The 22,766-nt window shown below is 34.4% G+C and overlaps 1 protein-coding gene across 1 annotated transcript; it reads right to left on the minus strand.

Moving 5' to 3' along the window:
- Window positions 1–2,669: 2,669 nt before the first annotated feature.
- Window positions 2,670–15,179, minus strand: LOC138315887 (cell surface glycoprotein 1-like). Its single transcript, XM_069257204.1, has 2 exons — window positions 12,827–15,179; window positions 2,670–4,448 (listed from the first exon to the last, which is right to left on the minus strand). Exons 1-2 carry the CDS (start codon window positions 15,099–15,101, stop codon window positions 4,042–4,044), a joined length of 2,682 nt encoding a protein of 893 aa, XP_069113305.1. The 5' UTR covers window positions 15,102–15,179; the 3' UTR covers window positions 2,670–4,041.
- Window positions 15,180–22,766: the final 7,587 nt, after the last annotated feature.

A 22,766-nucleotide genomic window follows, 5' to 3' on the forward strand; every position in this document is an offset into this window, starting at 1 on the left:
CTGTATTCAAATATCACAAAATACCATCTTAATAACTGTTTTGATATACATTTTAGTTATTTAAGTTGCTTATATAACACATTATACAAGGATTTGTACCATAGTTCTAATAGGTTAATCTGTAAATCGTTTGATTATGTAAATGTCATCTCTTGATCATTTCAATTGATCCGCGAGGACCTGCGGCTAGTTCAGTCAGGACTATTTTGTCTCCGTCTGAAGACTAATCCTTATTACAATACCATTGTTGTTGCCTAGAACCGAGATACTTTATTCGTCTATTTTATGGCTACGTAAATTGATTTTGTGTGACCCTGACACACTCCGTAATAATATCCTGAATAATCCCTTAATAAAAGATTGTTAAAATTTGCTGCTGAGATCTACAGAATTTCCTTTCTTACACAAAATCTGTTATAATTTTCCATCTTCAGAGCGATGCTGCAGAAACATTGATAAACAATTTCATGGACAAGATCTGTCGTTAAAAGCTCCAGATCATATACAAATGTATTTATTTTGACCTTATTATAAATAAAACGAAAAAAAAGACAAAACAAAACAAGAATAATATTCTAGATATTTTTTTTTCAACCTATCACCATATATGTTTATAATTTGCCTTTGTTAATTATGTTGGGTTACTGTGTTTTGTTCTTTGTGCATGTTCGTAACATACATGTAGTTCGTTTATTTGATGAGAATTGTAGTGACATCGAGATAAACAAATTTAATAGAAATCTTTGTGAAGTCAACGATAGAGTAAATCAAAAAAGACAAAACGACATGTGTGATAATAGGAGAGATGCTCCCGTGTTGACGCAATCGTATCCTTTTGATATCGCCAAGCCTGTAATCTCTCCAGTTTTGATTGATAACGGTAATTTCAACACTGCACTGAGAAGCCCTTTTGCACAGACAAAAACAAATTTATCCTAGATAAATAAATCGTCTGAAATAAAACAAACAGATGTTATCATGTAATGTTTTATTGTAAAAAGTCCCTCATGGCTACACGTCACAATGTGTCATGCACAACAACACAGCAAACGGATATTTTAAAATTTAGATTGTCACTGGATGATGCTACAGTCAACAAAAGCTGGCATTGTACATAGATTGTGTCTCCAACTATATACTAAAGCAACGCAAGAGTAAACTTATACATGTCAGTATACAACTCACATGTTCAGGATTAATGTAACTAGTCAGTACACAATTAACATGTTCAGAGTTCATGTAAACCAGTCAGTACACAATTCACATGTTCAGAGTTCATGTAAACCAGTCAGTACACAATTCACATGTTCAGGATTAATGTAACTAGTCAGTACACAATTCACATGTTCAGGGTTAATGTAAACCAGTCAGTACACAATTAACATGTTCAGAGTTCATGTAAACCAGTCAGTATACAATTAACATGTTCAGAGTTCATGTAAACCAGTCAGTACACAATTAACATGTTCAGGGTTAATGTAAACCAGTCAGTATACAATTCACATGTTCAGGGTTAGTGTAAACCAGTCAGTACATAATTAACATGTTCAGAGTTCATGTAAACCAGTCAGTACATAATTAACATGTTCAGAGTTCATGTAAACCAGTCAGTACATAATTAACATGTTCAGAGTTCATGTAAACCAGTCAGTACACAATTAACATGTTCAGAGTTAATGTAAACAAGTCAGTACACAATTAATATGTTCAGGGTTAATGTAAACCAGTCAGTATACAGTTAACATGTTCAGGGTTAGTGTAAACCAGTCAGTACACAATTAACATGTTCAGAGTTCATGTAAACCAGTCAGTACACAATTAACATGTTCAGAGTTCATGTAAACCACTCAGTATACAATTAACATGTTCAGGGTTAATGTAAACCAGTCAGTATACAATTAACTTGTTCAGGGTTAGTGTAAACCAGTCAGTATACAATTAACATGTTCAGAGTTAGTGTAAACCAGTCAGTACACATGTAAACCAGTCAGTACACAATTAACATGTTCAGGGTTAGTGTAAACCAGTCAGTATACAATTAACATGTTCAGGGTTAATGTAAACCAGTCAGTACACAATTAACATGTTCAGGGTTAGTGTAAACCAGTCAGTACACAATTAACATGTTCAGGGTTAGTGTAAACCAGTCAGTACACATGTAAACCAGTCAGTATACAATTAACATGTTCAGGGTTAGTGTAAACCAGTCAGTATACAATTAACATGTTCAGGGTTAGTGTAAACCAGTCAGTATACAATTAACATGTTCAGGGTTAGTGTAAACCAGTCAGTATACAATTAACATGTTCAGGGTTAGTGTAAACCAGTCAGTATACAATTAACATGTTCAGAGTTCATGTAAACCAGTCAGTATACAATTAACATGTTCAGGGTTAGTGTAAACCAGTCAGTATACAATTAACATGTTCAGGGTTAGTGTAAACCAGTCAGTATACATGTAAACCAGTCAGTACACAATTAACATGTTCAGAGTTAGTGTAAACCAGTCAGTACACATGTAAACCAGTCAGTACACAATTTACATGTTCAGGGTTAGTGTAAACCAGTCAGTATACAATTAACATGTTCAGGGTTAGTGTAAACCAGTCAGTATACAATTAACATGTTCAGAGTTCATGTAAACCAGTCAGTATACAATTAACATAAACGTGTTCAGGGTTAATGTAAACCAGTCAGTATACAATTAACTTGTTCAGGGTTAGTGTAAACCAGTCAGTATACAATTAACATGTTCAGAGTTCATGTAAACCAGTCAGTTATACAATTAACATGTTCAGGGTTAATGTAAACCAGTCAGTATACAATTAACTTGTTCAGGGTTAGTGTAAACTAGTCAGTATATAATTAACATGTTCAGGGTTAGTGTAAACCAGTCAGTATACAATTAACATGTTCAGGGTTAGTGTAAACCAGTCAGTATACAATTAACTTGTTCAGGGTTAATGTAAACCAGTCAGTACACAATTAACATGATCAGGGTTACTGTAAACCAGTCAGTACACAATTAACTTGTTCAGGGTTACTGTAACCCAGGCAGTATTCAATTAACGCGTTCAGGGTTACTGTTACCCAGGCAATATTCAATTCACATGTACAGGGTTACAGTATACCAAATTATCTTTGAGGGTGAGAGAAAATGCCGAGAATAAATTGACGCAAAATTGTTTCAGTCACATTTAGCATAAATCTTGGTCGCGAAATTAGATCGTCGCGAATAAGCTGTTCCAGACGGGAAAAATTGAAATTATACCAAATTATTCACGGTATACCAGTACAAAGGAAATGTGATTTTATAATGGACATCCGGTCAAAAATGCCTAAATAGTACAACTTTCAAAGGGTCGGCGGAGATACAAATATGTTACGTCTCTCGCTTCATGTTAGTTGAGTCTGTACCATAAAATTCACTGTTTTCTGAGAAGTAATTGGGATCACATTGCAATTAATCGCATGTTAATGTAAAGAATTCATATTATTATAAACAGTGTCATTCTCAACTCCTTAAGAAAATAGTTTCTGTAACAATGAAAGCAAGGAACATTTCGTTGTCTTTTCTCTCTCCAAAACAAAAATCGAAGAATTGAAATTTGTTGTTTCGATTTAGCGGGTATTTTCAATAGAGAACCCACAGGATAAGTGAAACATAAACTCGAAAATAATCAAATGGATATAAAAACACCATTTTCAAAGACACAGACTAGTTGTACTCACTAGGTGTCGCCAGTGTCTTATGTCTCTGTATGCACACTATAGGTGTCACTAGTCGCTAGTATTATCTTTGTGGTTCACAAGGTGTCGCTAGTGGCTATTGTATGAGTCCAATCGGTGTCAACATTTGGTTGCACCAGATGTCGTTGGCGCTAAACAGTTAAATAACCACGATTTGTTCCCGATGACGCCGTTGCATGTTTGTCCTTCCTTGTGTTACTAGTACTACACCTTTCCCTCCACTAGGGGTCGCTTGTATATTTCAAAATTGAAACACTTGGTGTTATTTGTACTTTTTTAAAGTTTGAATCACTAGGTATTGCTTGAACTATACCCAATTTGACTAGTTTGACGTGTGTAGCCCATGTCAACAGACGTCATTTCCGAGACTGGTTTGACATTGATAGGCGTTATCTTTACATTGGAGCCCAACTTTTTCTTGAAGGCCTTACATGAGATACATCTCCTCAGTCTCTGTAAATAGGACCCTTTGATGGAGCGTGACGCAAGCTTCAGGATGATGAACACGGGGATTATCTCTTCGACACGCATCAGTGATTGTAGGCTCCACCAAGACCATGAGTCTACGTAGACAGCACTACTGTACACACCAAAGATGCTGACTGCACTGTATATCTGTGTGATACTGATGAGAGTAGCCGCCCCTGACGAAACGAAACTGAGACCCACAAGCTTATGGATGGTGTCGGTATCATCACCTGAAAAAAATGAAAGTCATATAAATATCTGTTGAAATAATGCATACGACCACATGTCAATTCATACATGTATACATACTAGTCGCAAGGAACAAAAATGCGATGTGGGAATTACTAGTAATTTTGGATTTACCATATGAATGTATGCATTCAAACGCCAGCACTGATCTTTCTTTAAATTATATGGTCGTCAGGCTGATAGTATTTCCTTCTTTTAGTTTTTTTTTCATCAAATGAACATTATCATAACATATGTTGACTAAGTTAGTATAAGTACACGTTCCATACGTTTTCTCACTGTGATCTCTTTAAATCTTTCATTTTAGAAAACATCTTTGATTTGGTCGGTAGTATGACTGGCCAGTCATGGAAGGCCCATACAACTGCATAATATCTTTAATGAGTATTTGTGTCTTATTTTGAAATCCCGTGATTAACATTTCATCTTTTCAACGTTTCCGTTAGTTTACGGAAAGATTGTTTCGTGCACTTGCGGAAATTATTACACAAACAATTACTAAACTATTGTTATTTGGGAATAATTTAATCTTGTTTGTATCAAGAATTTTCATTGGCTTGAAATTATGTTATCAGCCCATAGCGTAAAATGACGCCGCAATTGATTGGTCGATACGACAGCGTAGTAATTTTAAGAAAAGTGAGTCTATCAATAAAAGTGGAATTACCGGTAAAACATTGAAATCATTAACTTTAATACAGTTTTATGTTATGGAGATATAAAAAAAAATTACACAAAAAACCCGTTTTAATACTTTTTTAGTATGAAGACCTGTCTAAAAATCATAAAACTGACTACAATATATGCTATTTGATCAACATATGGATAAAGCGATAACTTTATTTCATACATCTACAAACATCTGATATATATATATAGATATATACCTTAGAACAAAACAACTTTATCCGCACTAGTATAAATGACCCCCCCCCCCAAACAAGATGGATGTTGGTAAAGAAATTGACAATCGTCGTGACAGACCCCCAGGTTTACATTATACAACACTCATAACAAATTATCTTTATAAAATCGTTATATTGTATAGAACCAATCTATTGTTTATAATCCTAGCATCGACTACACTCTACATATGATCAACGGTGATATATGAATATGCCTTCCTTTATGTTGACATTGCCATGGATATGTTGACAATACTCTGGATATGAATAGAATGCAAACGCCAAAGAGACAGTAATGGTGCAAAGATGAATTAAATGTTGGGAAACTCACACATCATTGGAAGTTCAAGGTCGGTTGAGCAATAGTTTCTTTGTTTTTTGTTATGACTGTTGTTATCAAAGAAAAATCAGTGTGGTACGATTTTAGCTCAGGAGTTTGTGGAGGTGTTTTTCACACATAAAAAATCTAGGCTATTGATTGTGTTATATTTTCGTAATGATGGCGACAGCAAGACTGTGCGTTAAGCTTTGGCCAAACTATTAAATATCACAATGGTATTGTATTTGGATGTAAATGACCTTTCGTTCATTATATGTGGAACATTATCGATTCAATAAGGTTGATTAGAGACAGGCTCTGTAAAAATGATGTAACAAATTTTATTCTTATTGCAAAGGATTATTGGAGTATGTTATTGAGTGTCGTCTAGAAAAAATAGTACATTTTGTGTATATGAAAAACATGAATAACGCCTAACAACACACACTATCTGGTCACATGAAGAAAAATGAAATAGAAACTTGAAAGGGGCAAAGAATATTCAACGTATAAAAACGCCATCGATTCCTGCCTGTACAGTGTATAACCATATTGTCTATTCAATGCAGATGGATAAAGAAATAGCGTTAAGAACACGGTCTGAGTATGTAATTACATTTCGATAATTTTACAAGATTTCATGACTGAAACACCTTTATAGTCAAACTGATCTACATGTATAACCTTTTAAAAGATATAATTCACTGATTGTATTTTTGCCCCGGGCTCTCTTGGGAAATAACTATGGTAAAAACAAGTCATTGACAATGGCGTTATGCCCAAACTTATAATGATGGAACAAAATGACTCTTTTTTTTTTTCTTTTTTCTTTTTCTTTTCCTTTTTTTTTTGGGGGGGGGGGGGTGTCCCTTTTTTTTTGATCACATATTAATTTTTATGAAGCTCGTCTCTCTAATTTTTGCTCACAAATATTCTCGTAAATGAAACAACTAGATTGTATAACATCACCGTTTGGCAAACTTCAGTTATTGAGATTAAATGTCTTTTTTTTTTTTTTTACAGTACAAATATTTTATTCCCCCAGCTAAGTATGATGTGTATATACATTTGTGGCATTGCAACAAATGTATATACACATCGGTAATTTGGTGAGAGCTGCCAGGGATGGGGTGCCCTGGGGTCAACTTCCCGAACAATAATGTCCTCGCACAGGAGGGCTCTCGCACAGCATGCATCAATTCATCAATTTAAACAATAAATATAATTTTTAGAGCCATTATAGTTAAAGGGAAAAAAGGAAAAACTTTTTAAGAAAATTACTTGTGTATTGAGTATTGAGATTATATGTCTACAAGAAAAAATGTATTTCGGAATGATTAATTCTTACCCCGTAACTACACAGTCACATCACTGAAGTAAAATGGAGTTACATCAAGGTGAGTGTTTTGATAGGGGTGTACAGCATTATTTTAGTTAGACTTACGTTAAGGAAGGTTATATAAAAAGAAGCGATAAACCGATCTCCGTACATTTTCAATGTATTTCCATGTGAAAATCTTAATATAAGTCTTAGGAGCTTTATCATTTACATCACAAAGGAAATTTCAAGTCTTATAACATGGTGGTATTTATTCACAAATTAGCAAAACGATTTATCAACGCAGATCGAAACAAATTTGACAAAATCACAAAGTTAAATTTCTATTAACAAACAAGTTAGGTCTTAAAGAAAGACTATTATTGAAATTGAGTATGAAGAATGTTCACTCAATTATTTGAGGGAAATAAAATGATTTATGCGGAAAAAAGAATTTAAAAAATGAAGACTCGGAAATTGCAATAAAAAATCAAATCTAATAGATGGGAAAATCAGGAAGAGCAAAGAGAAAGTTGAGAACTACAATTGTAAAAAGCAACCATAATAGGGAATATGTTTACACGAGAGTTTTAAGGAGAAAAACACAGAAGCGTCACTAAATAGGACATAAAATACACGTAAAAACGCAAAAAAAAAAAAAAAGAATCCAAGATATCAGTTGCCCATCACCTTAAGTTACTAACACTTTATTTGATATGAATTAACCCGTACATGAATCCATCGTACAATCGCGGTTGGACACACGAACATTCGTGTTATTACGGAATGAACTCGGGTACCGTTATTAGATTTTCGGGAAATCATTACATGTTTTCCTCATGAAAACAAAAAGTCAATATTTTCCTCGGTTATCAAATACTCACTTTATTCATTAATTCAATATCCATCGATTACTTGTGTAAGGTTTAAACCGCTGGCTGAAGTAGTAGTGTATAGTATGCACTATTCATCCATATATTCATCAAAATAGATGTCAGGAAAAAAAATCAGAAAAAATTCAGAATGTGTTTTCAAAACTTGTAATGGTAAACTTTTAGTAGATTTTTTGTGTATTTGTATTACATAATGACATTTTACATACAACATTATCATAACTTTGAAATTGTCTCAAAATTACAGTTAGGTAAGAATATCCATAGACACAGGAATGCCTTTGTTTTTTTAATGCAAATACCAAGAATATATACCTCACAGTCTTAATTAATTCCATTTACAGTGTAGCATATTTCTACCTCAAACGTTTGGGATTAGTTTTTCTATAAAAATGACGTCATGCCTGAGAAATGTTGTAATAGCAAATGGCTCGGCTACAGGAACAAAAATGATATAATAGCTTGTTAGAATCCTATTCAACTCTTGTCCGACATTGATTTTGTTGGCCATTCTCCCGTGAGACTTTTGATATTGATGACGGTTTGTGATATTTCCCCACGGTAAAAAAATATCAGTGCGATATTTACCGTGAATCTTTAAATCAATGTGACACAGAATAAGTAGTTTTATCATGATCAATTATTAATTATCTTACGCCAAAATTATTTAATTAAGTTCCCCTGTTGACACACACTGTTAATGATGCATTCAGTAGCAACATGGTGCTACTACGCACTGCTTCATTTGCAATGTCAAAGCAACTTCATACATGTAACTTGGAATTGCTGACATTTGGTTTCTCGGCAGTCATAATAATAAACAACACCTGTTAATGAAATATTTCCAGTTTTCCGTTTGATCTATGTTATCCCAGTTGGATAATATCAGGTTATGAACTCCGATCTGGCCAAGCGTATGAATATTTAACGTTTCCGCCGCGTCACTGACAATGTATACATACTTACGCCTATAGATAACGGTCAAATAATTTAAAAAGTGGTTTTAAAGTTGTGCGGTCTTTGAAATCCAATAGTCAGATCGTGTTGACAAAATAGCATGTATTGCAAAATATCATCGCATAGTTTTCATTTGTTCGCTAGTTTCAAACCGTTTTGTGTTGAACTACATTCAGAAGCTGATGCTTTGGCTGTTCCATTTATTAAACTTTGTGACGTCAACACTAGTGCAAGCGTGAAAGTAAAAAGATTTACGTGTATGGTCTTGAATTTAAATGATCGTTCTGGAAATATAAGTAATAAACTGTCACCAGATTGGACATACAGATGATATGAAGCCTTTCCGTCAGAAAGATGAATAGAATTGCGCCCGTGTCCAATCTGGTAACAGTTCATTGCTTAAATATATCACTTGCTTCTCGAGCAAAAAAAATGTAGATCTCCAGGATAACCGTGTTAGTTCTGAGTTCTGTATATAATATTGAGGCTCCTTTGACGCTTGCGATGTAGCTATCTTAAGCGCGAAACCTATGTTTGGTCATTTAGGCCTTTCCGATGACAGGAAGTCAGAGTCGAATAACTTGTTGTGTTTTAATAAAGCAACAAAATAACTACGTTTATTGTCAAAGGGAGAACGTTTTAAGACCATACGATCTGACCAATAATTAACATTGCCGGCGTCAGTATGGGATCACTTCCGGTGTTATGGATATGTCGAGTTGTGTTCAATATTAATTCATAATACGGCAGCTGTGAAAGATACGTAGGCCGCAATTGACGTTCAAACAAAATACTTCACCATATGTTAAAGACATAAGTACATATTTAAAAATATTTCTAATCCCGATGGACATTAAATAAATGTGTTCACACTAAACCACATCCATCAATGACGTTCAACCCAGTTTTGTCTAGTGCCATCTGGTGGGGTAATTCATCAGCTTTCGTGATTTATGTTTGATGCATATCGACGCGGAATTTGTCTTTTATCTTATTTATATTGAAAACTTTGTATTGTTAATGTGATAAAGGGTCACGTAAACAAAACGCTATTAATGTCCAGGAATTTTATTGTGATGATTATTTTATTATATTAAATTATCATATTTAATCCGAGATTTATATTCAATGACAAAGGAATTGAGATAAATTACCTTTTAGCCGTGTTTTGATAGAGGTTTCGTACTCCAAGAAGAAAAGAGTACATCTTCGAATTCACATTAAATTGATCAATCTTTCCTTCAAAACTGTTCACCCACTTCGTTTCCGTCTCTTCAAATTCGAATTCTCGTCTTTTTAATAATTTTTTCTGTACTTTTCTGCTTATTAAAGTCAAATAAATGTCTATATAGTAAAATAGTTACTTGGTAAAAAAAAGTTTTCACTATTGTATTTGATAATTTTGCGTTATGAATTAAAAACACTTTTTTTGGCATTTGAAACTGACAATTTCATTGTTTTAGACTCATATAGATCTGTGTTTAAGTTTGAGGCATTTTTTGCGAAGAAGAATTTTCGCGATTTCTGATCACACGCAAAACTTAAGCGTACGCAAAAATATGTTAGTTTTCGTGTAAATTCGTCGTTAGGTCATAGTTCTCTATTTTGCAACCTATCGGTGACAGATTGAAAAATCTACCAGCAAGCAAAGTAAAAAAAATAAATGAATAAAAAATGATAATAATAAAAATCTTAACAAATGTGTTGCTAGAGAACTAAAGTTTTGAGTAGTCCGCGTAGTATGCAGCATTGTTTTTCCTTTTGCACGTACATTTTCTGACTTTCTCTCACCAAATCTTCTTTTATGACTTGGATAACGCTATAGATCATAAACTTCATTGGAAACTTCTCAAACTTTACTTCACACCATTCTGAAGCAAGGGTCCAGTTTATTATAATTTTGGTGACAAAAACACAACTATTGTACACTCAAGTTGAGACATCGATGGAGCCAGTTTGTTTCCTGGTTTCGTGTAAACTTCAGCAACAGTTCAAAAGTAGTGGCCTATCATTTTTCTTCCACTGTACTAAGAAAATTTGTACGTATATGAATGACAGAATTATTTTATCAACATTTTATTGTGTGGTTGCTGATCATGTAAACCAAACTACTGTCAGACAACACGTGCATCAATACATAATATCCAGTAAAATATTTAATAACTTTAAAGATAAAATGATTTTTGTATTTATTTTTAATGTTTAACAATAATGTAAAGGTCCATGTCTCACTTCGTTTGTCTCATTGGATGTTGGGAGAGGTCTTTTATAAGTTGTAATAACTGCTACCCGATACTTTTGTCTGTTGGTTTGAATACTAATATGTTTAAACTTTTATATTGCTCAATACCTAAACCTGTACGTTATTGTTAACTTTTCACTTTTGATGCTTAAAACCTCACAAACATTCGAACATTAAACTAAAACTTTAGTATTGTCCTTAGAAACATTTACCTGAAAGTGTGTCATTATTGTGGTTAACATCAACGGACAGGTGTTCCGCCGGCAGTTTTGGGGAGATTCAAGTGACTTTTAGTAAAATCACTGCTGAATTTCGTCTTATTTCGGATGGTTCTTATTAGATAGTCCAGGCTTTTTAAAGAATAATCATTTATTGATGTCTAGTAATATTTTGTGATGGTACGTGCGTTGAAAGTCCTCGCATGAAAATGATTATACATATTTAATTGTTATATTAAATCCGAGATTTAAATTTAATGACAAAATTATTGAGATAAATTTCCTTTTAACTGTTTTAAAAGAAGTTTCGTACTCCAAGAAGAAAAAGGCATCATTCATCAAAGTTATTTATCTTTCCTTAAAAACTGTTATCATATATTCACATTAAAGGCTAATATTTTAGCTATTTGTATTGTGAAGTAAAAAGAGTAAATTAAGTTTTAGTGTAAGTTTGAATTCAGCAATGTGATCCACTCATCGCAAATAAGAGTTCATCCAATTCGTCTTCGTCTTTTAACATTCAAACATTTTGACCTGAAATTCACCTGAAAATGACACGGAATTGAGGTCAGTTTCACATGAAAAACATTTCAGACCTACCTCATGTCAAATTGACCTGAACAAAAACATTTTATGTGAATTCATGTCCGTTTCCGTTCAATTGCAGGTCAAGTTCATGACTTGAATTGATCTTTTTCAAACTCTTCAGTGGTATTTGACCTGAAAAAATATCACCTGCAATCGACTGATATGAAGATTATTTTGCCTGTGTAACATATCAGAAAGTAGTAGGGATAATTAGAATGTTATACATGTAAAATTATGAGTTTCTTTATTTGAAGAAAATTTCCATGTTATCATTCAGAAAGTTTTCATTATAATGGATTGAAAGGATATTGTTTTGTTTAGATGTCATTTTTATAGTCAATCTTTTATAATCAATCAGTCTTTGAAAGCTTTTAAAACCAATCCATCTAAACTGGTTTCGGATGTTTTATTTTCTATTCAAAAATACTATTTTCAACATAGAATTCGGCAACATTATTTCTATTTATTTATCAACTGACACCTCCGAATACTGTGATAATATTTTATATTGCTGTTGTTATATTAAAATTTATTTTATTTTAATCCTACCGCTTGACAACTGCTAGCCAATTGTATTCAGTACGATACTCTGTGAAAAGTATATAAATATATAGTACTGAGATACCCTTGGCTAGCGAAATTGCTGCTGGATATTTAAAACACGGTTATATTTTCATATATATATCCGAATGTATCCAAATTAATAAGTTTTTGTAACCCAAAGCTTGAGATTTCCATAGAACGAAGTAAATGGTTTAAAACGTCAAACAAAATTTGCTTTGATTTCTTTGCTTTGGTTAAACATTTTATTCCAAATGATAGATATTTTAGTATGTAATAAAATTAATGACGTTCGTCAAAATATAAATAAGTGAGAGAAAAATATGTGATCTACAATGTAACCGGAAGTGGTACGTACCTGCCTGTCCCGCAACACAGTTCCGGCGGATCTTGATTCCTACATACAAGTAGCCAACGGTCAGAAGCAATCCATATATAATGAAAAGGGCCTGACATAAAAGGAGCATGGCTTTTGCGGCGGGCTGGTAAAATACGATAAGATCCGTCGTCCCCACTAACAGGAAGTGGAAAGCTGTCACCGAAAGGATTGCTGGGAGTTTTTGAAAACGAGGGGGACCTATAGACATACGGGTAGTGTCTAATAGCACAAGGAGGATAAGACTGAAAGCAGAAGTAATGGCCGGATATGCAAAAGACCATATAAGTCTGGAAGCAATCCAGGGAATATTTCCGGTTGTAGAGTAGGGGTCGGACAACAGGGCTACTGCCCGTAATAATGTGAAAAACAAAGTCATACACAATAAGGATACTGTTAGTTTGCCTCGAACTACTCCTTTAGATTCGTAGAAAAGTATCACAAGAAAAACTATTGTCGTTGTCGATAGAATTAGAAATAACAATCCAAATATAAATACATGACTAGGCCATGCTGGTCCCCACACAGAATAAGCACTGTTCCAGTCTGGTTCGGGCTCAGGCCAGGATTCTGGTTCCGCAAGAGGCTCTGCGCCAGTCATTGGCTCTGATGACGTGTCTGACCCATTTCCGTTTCCATTGACTTCCGGTTCCGGAGCAATTACGACTTCTGGATCGGTTCCCGGTTCAGAAGATGGATTTAAATCCCCGTCTTTACCATCTGTTTCCGGCTCAGGTTCAGAGGTTGGAGAATCATCCGGCGGTTCAGGTTCATCCGTTTCTCCTCCTTCTCTATCGTTATTTGATTCTTCGGGTGGTCCGCCTGGTTCAGCATCCGGTATATCTGGTTCTGAACTTACAGTTTCTGGTTCTGATGTTACTGTTTCCGGCTCTGAACTTCCACTTTCCGGCTCTGGACTTTCACTTTCCGGCTCTGATGTTACAGATTCCGGTTTTGAACTAACATTTTCTGGTTCTGAAGTTACAGTTTCTGGCTCTGAGCTTAAAGATTTAGGTTCAGATGTCACAGGTTCCGGTTCTGAGCTTTCACTTTCCGGCTCTGATGTTACAGATTCCGGTTTTGAACTAACAGTTTCTGGTTCTGAAGTTACAGTTTCTGGCTCTGGGCTTGCAGGTTCCGGTTCTGAACTTTCACTTTCCGGCTCTGATGTCACATATTCCGGTTCTGAACTAATATTTTCTGGTTCTGAAGTTACAGTTTTTTGCTCTGAGCTTGCAGGTTCCGGTTCCGAGGTTTCACTTTCCGGCTCTGATGTTACAGATTCTGGATCTGAACTAACATTTTCTGGTTCTGAAGTTACAGTTTCTGGCTCTGCGCTTACAGATTCAGGTTCAGATGGCCTGGGTTCCGGTTCCGAGGTTTCACTTTCCGGCTCTAATGTTACAGATTCCGGTTCTGAACTAACATTTTCTGGTTCTGAAGTTACAGTTTCTGGCTCTGAGCTTGCATATTCTGGTTCAGATGATACAGTGTCTGGCTCAGATGTCGCAGGTTCCGTGTCTGGACTCTCACTTTCCGGCTCTGATGTCACAGGTTCCGGTTGTGAACTTTCAATTTCCGGCTCTGACGTTAAATTGTCTGACTGTGAAGTTACAGTTTTTGGCTCTGTGCTTGCAGGTGGTTCTAAAGTGAAAGGCTCCGGTTCAGAGGTAACTGTTTCTGGCTCCGACGTAACCGGCAACGGGTCTATTATTATTTCCGGTTCACTGCCTTCTACGTTCTCTTCTGGTGCTACTGTTTCTTGTTCTGATGTTTCAGGTTCCGGTTCTGAAGTCCCTGGTTCCGGTTCTGAAGTCTTTGTTTCCGGTTGAGATGTAATTGTCTCTGGCTCAGACGTTTGAAGTATAGGGTCTATTATTATTTCCGGTTCACTGCCCTCTACGTCCTCTATATTTACCGTTTGTGAAGTTAATGATTCTGATGTCGATTGTAAAAATGTAGCAGTAACTGATCTTGAATTTGACATAACAGTTGCCGGAGAATTTGTTCCTTCATTCTTTTGACCTAATGTGGCTTGATTTTCTGCTTCCGTTTCTGGTGTCACCTGAACATCTTGTTCTGGTTCACTTGAAGGTTCCTCGGACGGTTCAGGACCTTTTGACACATTCGCTGGACGCACGGTACTGACCCACTGAGCCGTCGACACCTCTGGCCCGGCAGTTGTCAGCGTGTTCGCTTCAGCTACTACAGTCATTTGAATAATCAAACACAATGTGTTAAGGGCAGCGATTTTCATAAATGCAGGTTTGACATTGATTTCCCGATGATAAATTACCTGTACGACTGTTATCTAACATTGAACTGGTGGAGTGTAAGCGATCAACATTAATGTTTTAAACACTTTTTCATGTTTGTTGATCCTCATGCTGCCGGGATGTTAGACCTCGACTTGTATCTCGGCTAATCTTTATTTCTAATAAGTATCCAGCTACACTAGGGAGTATATATACCTGATTCTGTACGAATAGGCTGTCACCGGTCGCCTAATATCGACCCCGGACTGATCAGCCATCACTACATAACGCCTCCTACTCTTTATGGTCTAATCAATGGACGTTCATAGGAGACCGAGAAGATAATTGTAGTTTAAGAGTTCATCTTCAAATTAAGGTGATGAAGGAACACATCTGAGTTAATGGAAAATTATTTGTGAAGTAACCACTTAATCTAAACATAGACCCGTCAAACACGCTCTTATGAATAAATAAGTAACCCTTTTCTTTAAACGTGAATCAAATAAACTAGCAATCTAAACAAGTAACAGGAGTTTGAAGTAATATCCATTGTTTGATTATAAAAAATACTCAGAAGGTAGAAAGGAAATAACTAAAACATTTAGTATAGATGATAGCCGTATAGAGGTCATCACACATCTTTGATAAGCGTATTATTGATTTGCTAGCAGGTGAAATCTGGGAGATCAATAAGTGTTTTAGAGATACATATCTGTCAATTTCACATGTACGAGATTAAACCTACTTCCGTAACAACTACTTACCTGTAATCACCTGCTAAAGCAGATAGGAAACTAGAAAGCGCACCATTCATTTTGTATGTGTCTGGTAGGAGATTGAGATATTAAGTCATTGTAATTATGCTTTTGAAGAGCATTTAATCCCTAACTACAACCGCTGTATTTTCCTACGTATTTCCACGACCAGGGCATCTACTGGGCTATTATTTACGCATGTACATGTAATATCCGTTTTTCAGTTTCTTCCAATTCTCTTTTTAATTAAAAAAAAAATACATAACAAAACAATAAAGCTCGTATACATGAAACTGCTTTTATTTTCCACTAGCGTGACGCCGTCACAGATATCCCATGCGTTTAAGATCTTAGTGAGGCTTTCTCTAGTTATCAATTAAATCACCAAGGCAAATCCTCATCAGAACCATCGTATGATGACATGCTCGATCTCATGTTGTTTTGAGGCCAACTGGGTACGATTTTGTCACGTGATAGCTAGCGTCTAATTTTTTGTGAGATGTCATGTTATTAAGTTGCAATATTTAACATATCACAAATAATGTTATTATGTATATTATATCTCAAGTTATATAATACTGAAATACCAACATCCTGTTTTACATTGTATAAAAGTTGTAGCATTTTCCTGGTATATCATGTAAAGATCATATATATGAAATGCTACAAAACGTTATATTATTTATAACATTTAAATTGTAAAATCTATAACGAAGTACGGTACACAAGTGTACATTGTAATCAAAGTACGGTACACACGTGTACATTGTAATCAAAGTACGGTACACACGTGTACATTGTAATCAAAGTACGGTACACACGTGTACATTGTATTCAAGGCAATGCTACTGTATGCAAGTGCTCCATTGTTCAAAATCCTTCATTGCAATAATTTATATTTAACAAAAATACAAAAGTACAAAAATATGAAACTTTTTTTTTTCATTATACAAAAATGTTACATTTGTACTGCAATGACTATGTTTGATTGTTATTGAATGAGTCAATAAATGAACAAATTGTTTTTGTTCTTTAGCTTTTATCGATTTTAACATCTCGAACATAACCGATCAAGATATACATCATATTACATTTGTATACAGATATTGGTACAAACTGTCGGAAAATTAATTACTAATTTATACACTCTTAAAATAGAAATAAATAGATGTATATAAGAGTAGAAAGTGCCTCTGTTGTACAATAGAAAGAGCTTCCGCTAGTAAGAAACAGAGAAAGAGGAAAATATATAATCTTCTGGACTGTCTGTTGGGACCTTGTCGATGAATCTGGCTTGACATTTCTTTACTTAGAAGAAATTATTTATATACTTATGAAGAATAAGATCCTTCAACAGAACCTAAACATAGGTAAGCTCATCAAATTAGTTTTTAAATGCTGAATATGTTTTCCACGAAAGGATGATGATACAAACTCTTTAAGTTTGTTGAGAACAGTTCTCTTACTGCTCTCAAAATCGAGGTACATACAGAATGAAAATAGCCATATGTTTCATTTTAAAGGCCACAAAAACCACTATGAAGAGCATTTATGATTTTAATCTTATATAAAATGGAACTTATATTCTAAGTATTATCTATAACTGAAACAAACTTTTATTTTACTTGGGTAACATAAATACCTTTTAAACCAATCTTCATCTGGAACTACATTGTTGCTCCATCTTCAGGTTTATTGATATACTTTTTTTTACGTTTTTACATGTCTTGATAAATGATATGAAAGGGTGGTAACCATTTCGGATGACTCACTCCTCGGGCAAAGTAAGTCTACATAGAATTGTCCTTTTAGTACCTTCAAAAATAGTGAAGGATGGCCCTAACAAAATTATCATGTCAATGAAATGTACAAGTAGTGGAGTTATATAAGCCAGGGACATTATTAATGCCTTGTTCAGCTTCCTCTAAAAGCCGCATTATTATTATTTTTTTTACATCTTCACAAAAGAGTTGCATCACAGGGGTTCACTGGATATATTTGTATCATTCAATTTCAACAAACTTTATTTCAAGTAAGATGCAAATGGATTCGGCATTAGGCAAAGTCTATATTAAGCCTATGTTATCCATCTCCAAACAAATCCTGTATGGTATAAGATATTTGAACATTTAATATTACTTCTTGAATGAATATTATGTCACTGTATCTCCCAAACCTTTCACCGTAGAAAAAAATAATCTAAAAACAAAAACACTTTTAATTTCAGATATATAGTCTGATATACATCGCAATAAATATGTATTCATTTCTTCACCAAAATGGTCACAGCCATGTAATAGAAAAAGATAAGTGTTTAGCTTTTTCATCACCAAGGCCACAAGAACACTTTTGAGAATCTCTCAGATGATCGCGAAATAGGTTAAACTATGGATTGCTAGAGGAATTTCTGAGCTGGCACAAGGTAATTTTTATAATTCATAAACCTTTGTTTATAAAGATATTTGTAATATCAGATGACACTTTATTAATATTAAAATGGAGTGTTTTAAATTGCTCAAGAGAATTAACATTCGATAAGTCAAAGTTTAGAGCGAAAGAATTAAATTCTCTACGGGTACTTGGGGAAAAATATTATAGTAACTTACAGTTCTGCACATAGGGATATCTTGTCATCCTTAGTGGATATCTTAGCTCATTCAGAGGTATTCATAGACAAAATTCATAATTTAAGTAAACTTTCTTTCAAAAATGGATGATATTCCTTCAGCACACAGCGGATAATGGTAATCACAAATTAATACTGTAATACTTGGAGGCAAATTACAAGTCTGATATCATTTTTTAAGGGTGCCCAGTCGTGCATCTACAAAATATACAAGACTTCCTAGATACTAGTACTTGTATTCTGTCCCACCAATCAAAATAATTCATTCATAGTGTTTTTAAGCTGCAATATTGTAGCTCAAAAGACTTTTTAGACAGAATATGGTGTCGTCTTTAGAGCTACAATTGGTGCCTATTACTGCTAATGGAGCAAAATTATGATTACGCAAACCATTATAAAACGTTTGTTTGCATTTTATCGTACTTTTTTATATTGCTTACCTACTAGGCAATAAAACTGAACCATATGAAATATCAAATTCTCATCGAGGCATTTTTTTCACATAATATATGTATATGAAGGGCTTTCTGAAGGGAATTTATGCGGCAAGTCCACAAATTGTGAATCTGACGTCTTGTGAGCAGTACGGTAGATATTAAAAATGCTAGTTATGTTTGTTTTGGACAAAAATGATATGTAAATGCATGTATACGCATAAAATAATTGGAAACCTACAAAAAAGAATAGAAAACTATGCCCGAGTGATTTTCGGAGGCAGTGCTCCACTACGACACATAGGGACCAATTCGTACCCGGCCGAAAGGTATAGCAGGCCGGGTACGTATATTCGTTCTAAGTGTTTTTGTGAGTATTTACATACCTGAAACTACATCATCTCATTAACTGTCCTTCGTCTAATACCCTTCTTTCCGTACCTAGGCTTCAAAGATTATATTTTCTTCAACAGCCTTCCAACTTTTGTCACCGATACCGTTAGGTTGTTTCCTCTGCCTACGCACAGGGGGCCAACTCAATGAAAATGGATGTTTTCATACATTTTTTTGTATTTGGTGGATGAATTGATGAGTATACATGACAGTCATGTGATTTTTTTTCAGAAAATACGAGATTTGAAAAATTATTGAAAAAGTCGGGATATTTACCATAAAATCTCTGTTTTGGCCTACGCCACCTTGTTTTGAAGAGAGTTCGTTTTATTGTATCTTGCACCCTACTGCTGGGTGTTGTATTGTTTACAACAATAGAAATATTTTCTTTTTTACTTTATTTTGTCCACAAAAAAAATTAACATTGCTTTAGTAAATTGACATATGTACACCTTTAACTTTAATATTTATGTTGATACCATAAGAGGCTACAGAAAATGTGAAACATATATGAAAAAAAGTAATCATTAATGATGAGAGTATTTAGAGCGTCCGATGGTCATATGTAAGCAAGCGTAAATTTATATTTTATAGATTAAAAATTTGAAGGGGATGATTAAGTGCGATGTATATAGCATATGATCTCTCCAGAATTTGTAATTTATGTGTCTCTGAGGTCATCTTGACCCTTCTAGCCAGATGGCCATGGCATTGCACGATTGGAGAAGCATGGAGCGGAAAGTCTATGTCCATACCATTATTTGTTCACCAAACCATGGGGATATAATAACTTTATCTGTTTTGATGTTGGTTCGATAACTGATCTCTAAATGGTGTATTAGTTTTTTATGTTCCATCTACGTGACTATGTTAACGCGAGTACACGTCTATAAAGCGACATTTCGCGTGATTTGCGACTGTAGAAACCTAGATCATGTTGACATTGGATTGCTGATGTCCTGGTACTAGGCTAAATACGTCAATAGTTCTTTTGAACTCTATATCCTTCTCTGGTTAAATAACATTGATTAATTGATAAGCGTTAAATAAGTACGAACTTAAATATACCGTACATATCAGCTAAAATGCATTTTTTGTAAATTCATTTTTTTTTCTGGGATGATTGATGTTTTTTCTCCTCATTTGTTTAATACAATATATGTCAAACAGTAATTTTAAACGTCTACAATTTTTAGGGCATGTCCTATTTTAAGACAATATACCAGTAATATTTACCTCTTTGTCTTGATTTAAACATTACATTTGTATATTACAACTGGAATTAGACACAAGTGGACACAAGTGATCATTTATAAAACTTATTATCCGTCATCATGATAAAACAGAATGGTAGGTTGTTGACACAGTTGACCTGATTGCTGTATATAACAAATTACAGAAGCTTGAACTGTATTAATATACGTCATAACATCCAATAATGACGTCATGATAATTAACACAGAATAAGACTAGAAGAAATAAGGTTGAACGATTAATATGTTTCAAACGTTGGTATTCTCTGAGATAAAACTTCCGCTACCAGCACGAATCTAATGATATCATAAGTCTTTGGGTAGATCGGCCAATAACACGAGCTCATTAATACAATTTGATTTAGGCCAGTACTGAATGCCGCCTAATTGGACTGATCAATGGACTTCATCAATCAGCACGATAAGCAGAAGTATGTCGTGTTGCACGCATGGAAGTTTTGCCGCTTTCAAAATATCGTCGCTTACTGTTTGTAAAGGGTTTGTTAGACGATCCACGAGGACTTAAAAATCCTGCAACACAGAGAATCCTTTGGTCCAATGCGGAGTTTGAGTTTTGGTTTGTTTATTTATAAGAATGAGTCGGGTTTAGAAAGTGGGACGTGCGGCGTTTTATTACTATTATCAATAAAAAACGATGTATTCAAAATCATTTTATTTCTCTTTTTCATTATAAATGCACAGAGAAATAGATATTTACAATATTATATACAATCATTAGTATTCGAAAAAGGTATACAGCAGTTGTTTATGTGAATAACATGAGCTAAGGAGAACAAATAATATTGTTAATTATCATTATAAAAGTACCCAATTTCTTCAGTGTTTTGTGTAAGTAGAATTCATAAGTTCATATTAAATTTTATAACATTTGGTCGTAGCCAAAAATATCGATCAATATACAAAGTTGTTTGGGTGGATAAGGTACTCCATTCTAAAAAATAATGGAATTCATCGCCAATTTGCTGACTATTACAATGTTGACATTTTCTTTCTGAGTATACAATATGTTGCCATCGGCCTGTTTCAAAAATAAATTTATGGTTGGTTGTACGAAATTTGAATAATGTTATTCTGTCTTTATCATCTAAAACATCTAAATAATTTTCAAAATTATGTGTATTTTGAAAAATTCTATAACGTATAGATTAAGAGGAGTTATTCACATCACTCTCCCAGTTCTGTAAGTACTGGTCATCTTAATTTGATAATATGTTTTAACCATAAAGGGTTATAATCAGAATTAAATTGATTATTCGACAAGTAGCTCATCCCGCACTTGTTAAGTATAGATTTTACAAAACATATAAATGTAACAGGCTTATGTTCAAAGTGGTGAGAGTAACAAAGAAGTCTGTGTAAAATGACATTAAATTTTCTGCTCTAAGAATGGGTCAGTAGTAACCAATATGAAATTAATCTTGTGTTAACTGAAATTTCAAGTGGGGTAATACCCAGCTCTCCGTAGACCATACAATTAGGAGTACTGGCATCCAAGTAATAATTTGCAAAATTTCAAATGTACACATTCAATTACTTTGAGATCAGTAAAACCCAATACTTCACAACCATACAATAAAATTGGTTTAAAAATCTTGTCGAACAGATCATATATACACTGGACTGATATTGTACATGGCAATTATGGTCTTTTTAATATTGTATTTTTTTTTTTTTGCTTCCTTAAGATGTAGAGTATTACTTGTGATATCTTTAGCTCACCTTTACATGCTTTAGCTCACCTGGACCGAAGCTCCAGTGAGCTTATGTCATGGCGCGGCGTCCGTCGTTCGTCCGTCAACTTTTCGTTAAAATTCCTACTAGTCATAATAGGCTTAATGGATTTTGACCAAAGGTCGGAAGCTTTCTTGGGTGAAGGGGAACTAATTTTGTATAATGGGAGGGGTCCAATAATAGGAAATACAGCAATTTTTTTTTAAATTCTTCTTCTTCTGTAGAAATGAAGGTATTTAGTTCTAATTTGGTCTAAAGCTTCCTTGAGTGAAGGGGAATCAATCTTGTATAAACGGTGGGTCTGGTCCTCTAGGAGAACGAGGGGCGGGCCCAATAGAGTGAATATAGCATATTCTTTAAAATTTTTCTTCTTCTGTAGGAATGAAGAGATTTAGTTCTAATTTGATGTGAAGCTTCCTTGGGTGAAGGGGATCCAATTTTGAATAAGTGGTGG

This window comes from Argopecten irradians, chromosome 2, assembly GCF_041381155.1.
Source record: "Argopecten irradians isolate NY chromosome 2, Ai_NY, whole genome shotgun sequence".
Taxonomy (NCBI): domain Eukaryota; kingdom Metazoa; phylum Mollusca; class Bivalvia; order Pectinida; family Pectinidae; genus Argopecten; species Argopecten irradians.

What these genes read in the sequence shown, in the direction of transcription:
- LOC138315887 (XM_069257204.1), bottom strand. Translation starts at nt 15,101, where the DNA reads ATGAAAATCGCTGCCCTTAACACATTGTGTTTGATTATTCAAATGACT. An exon ending in CTGTGTTGCGGGACAGGCAG is followed by an intron (nt 4,449 to 12,826) that starts GTACGTACCACT and finishes CATTTTTTTCAG; the next exon opens with GTGATGATACCGACACCATC.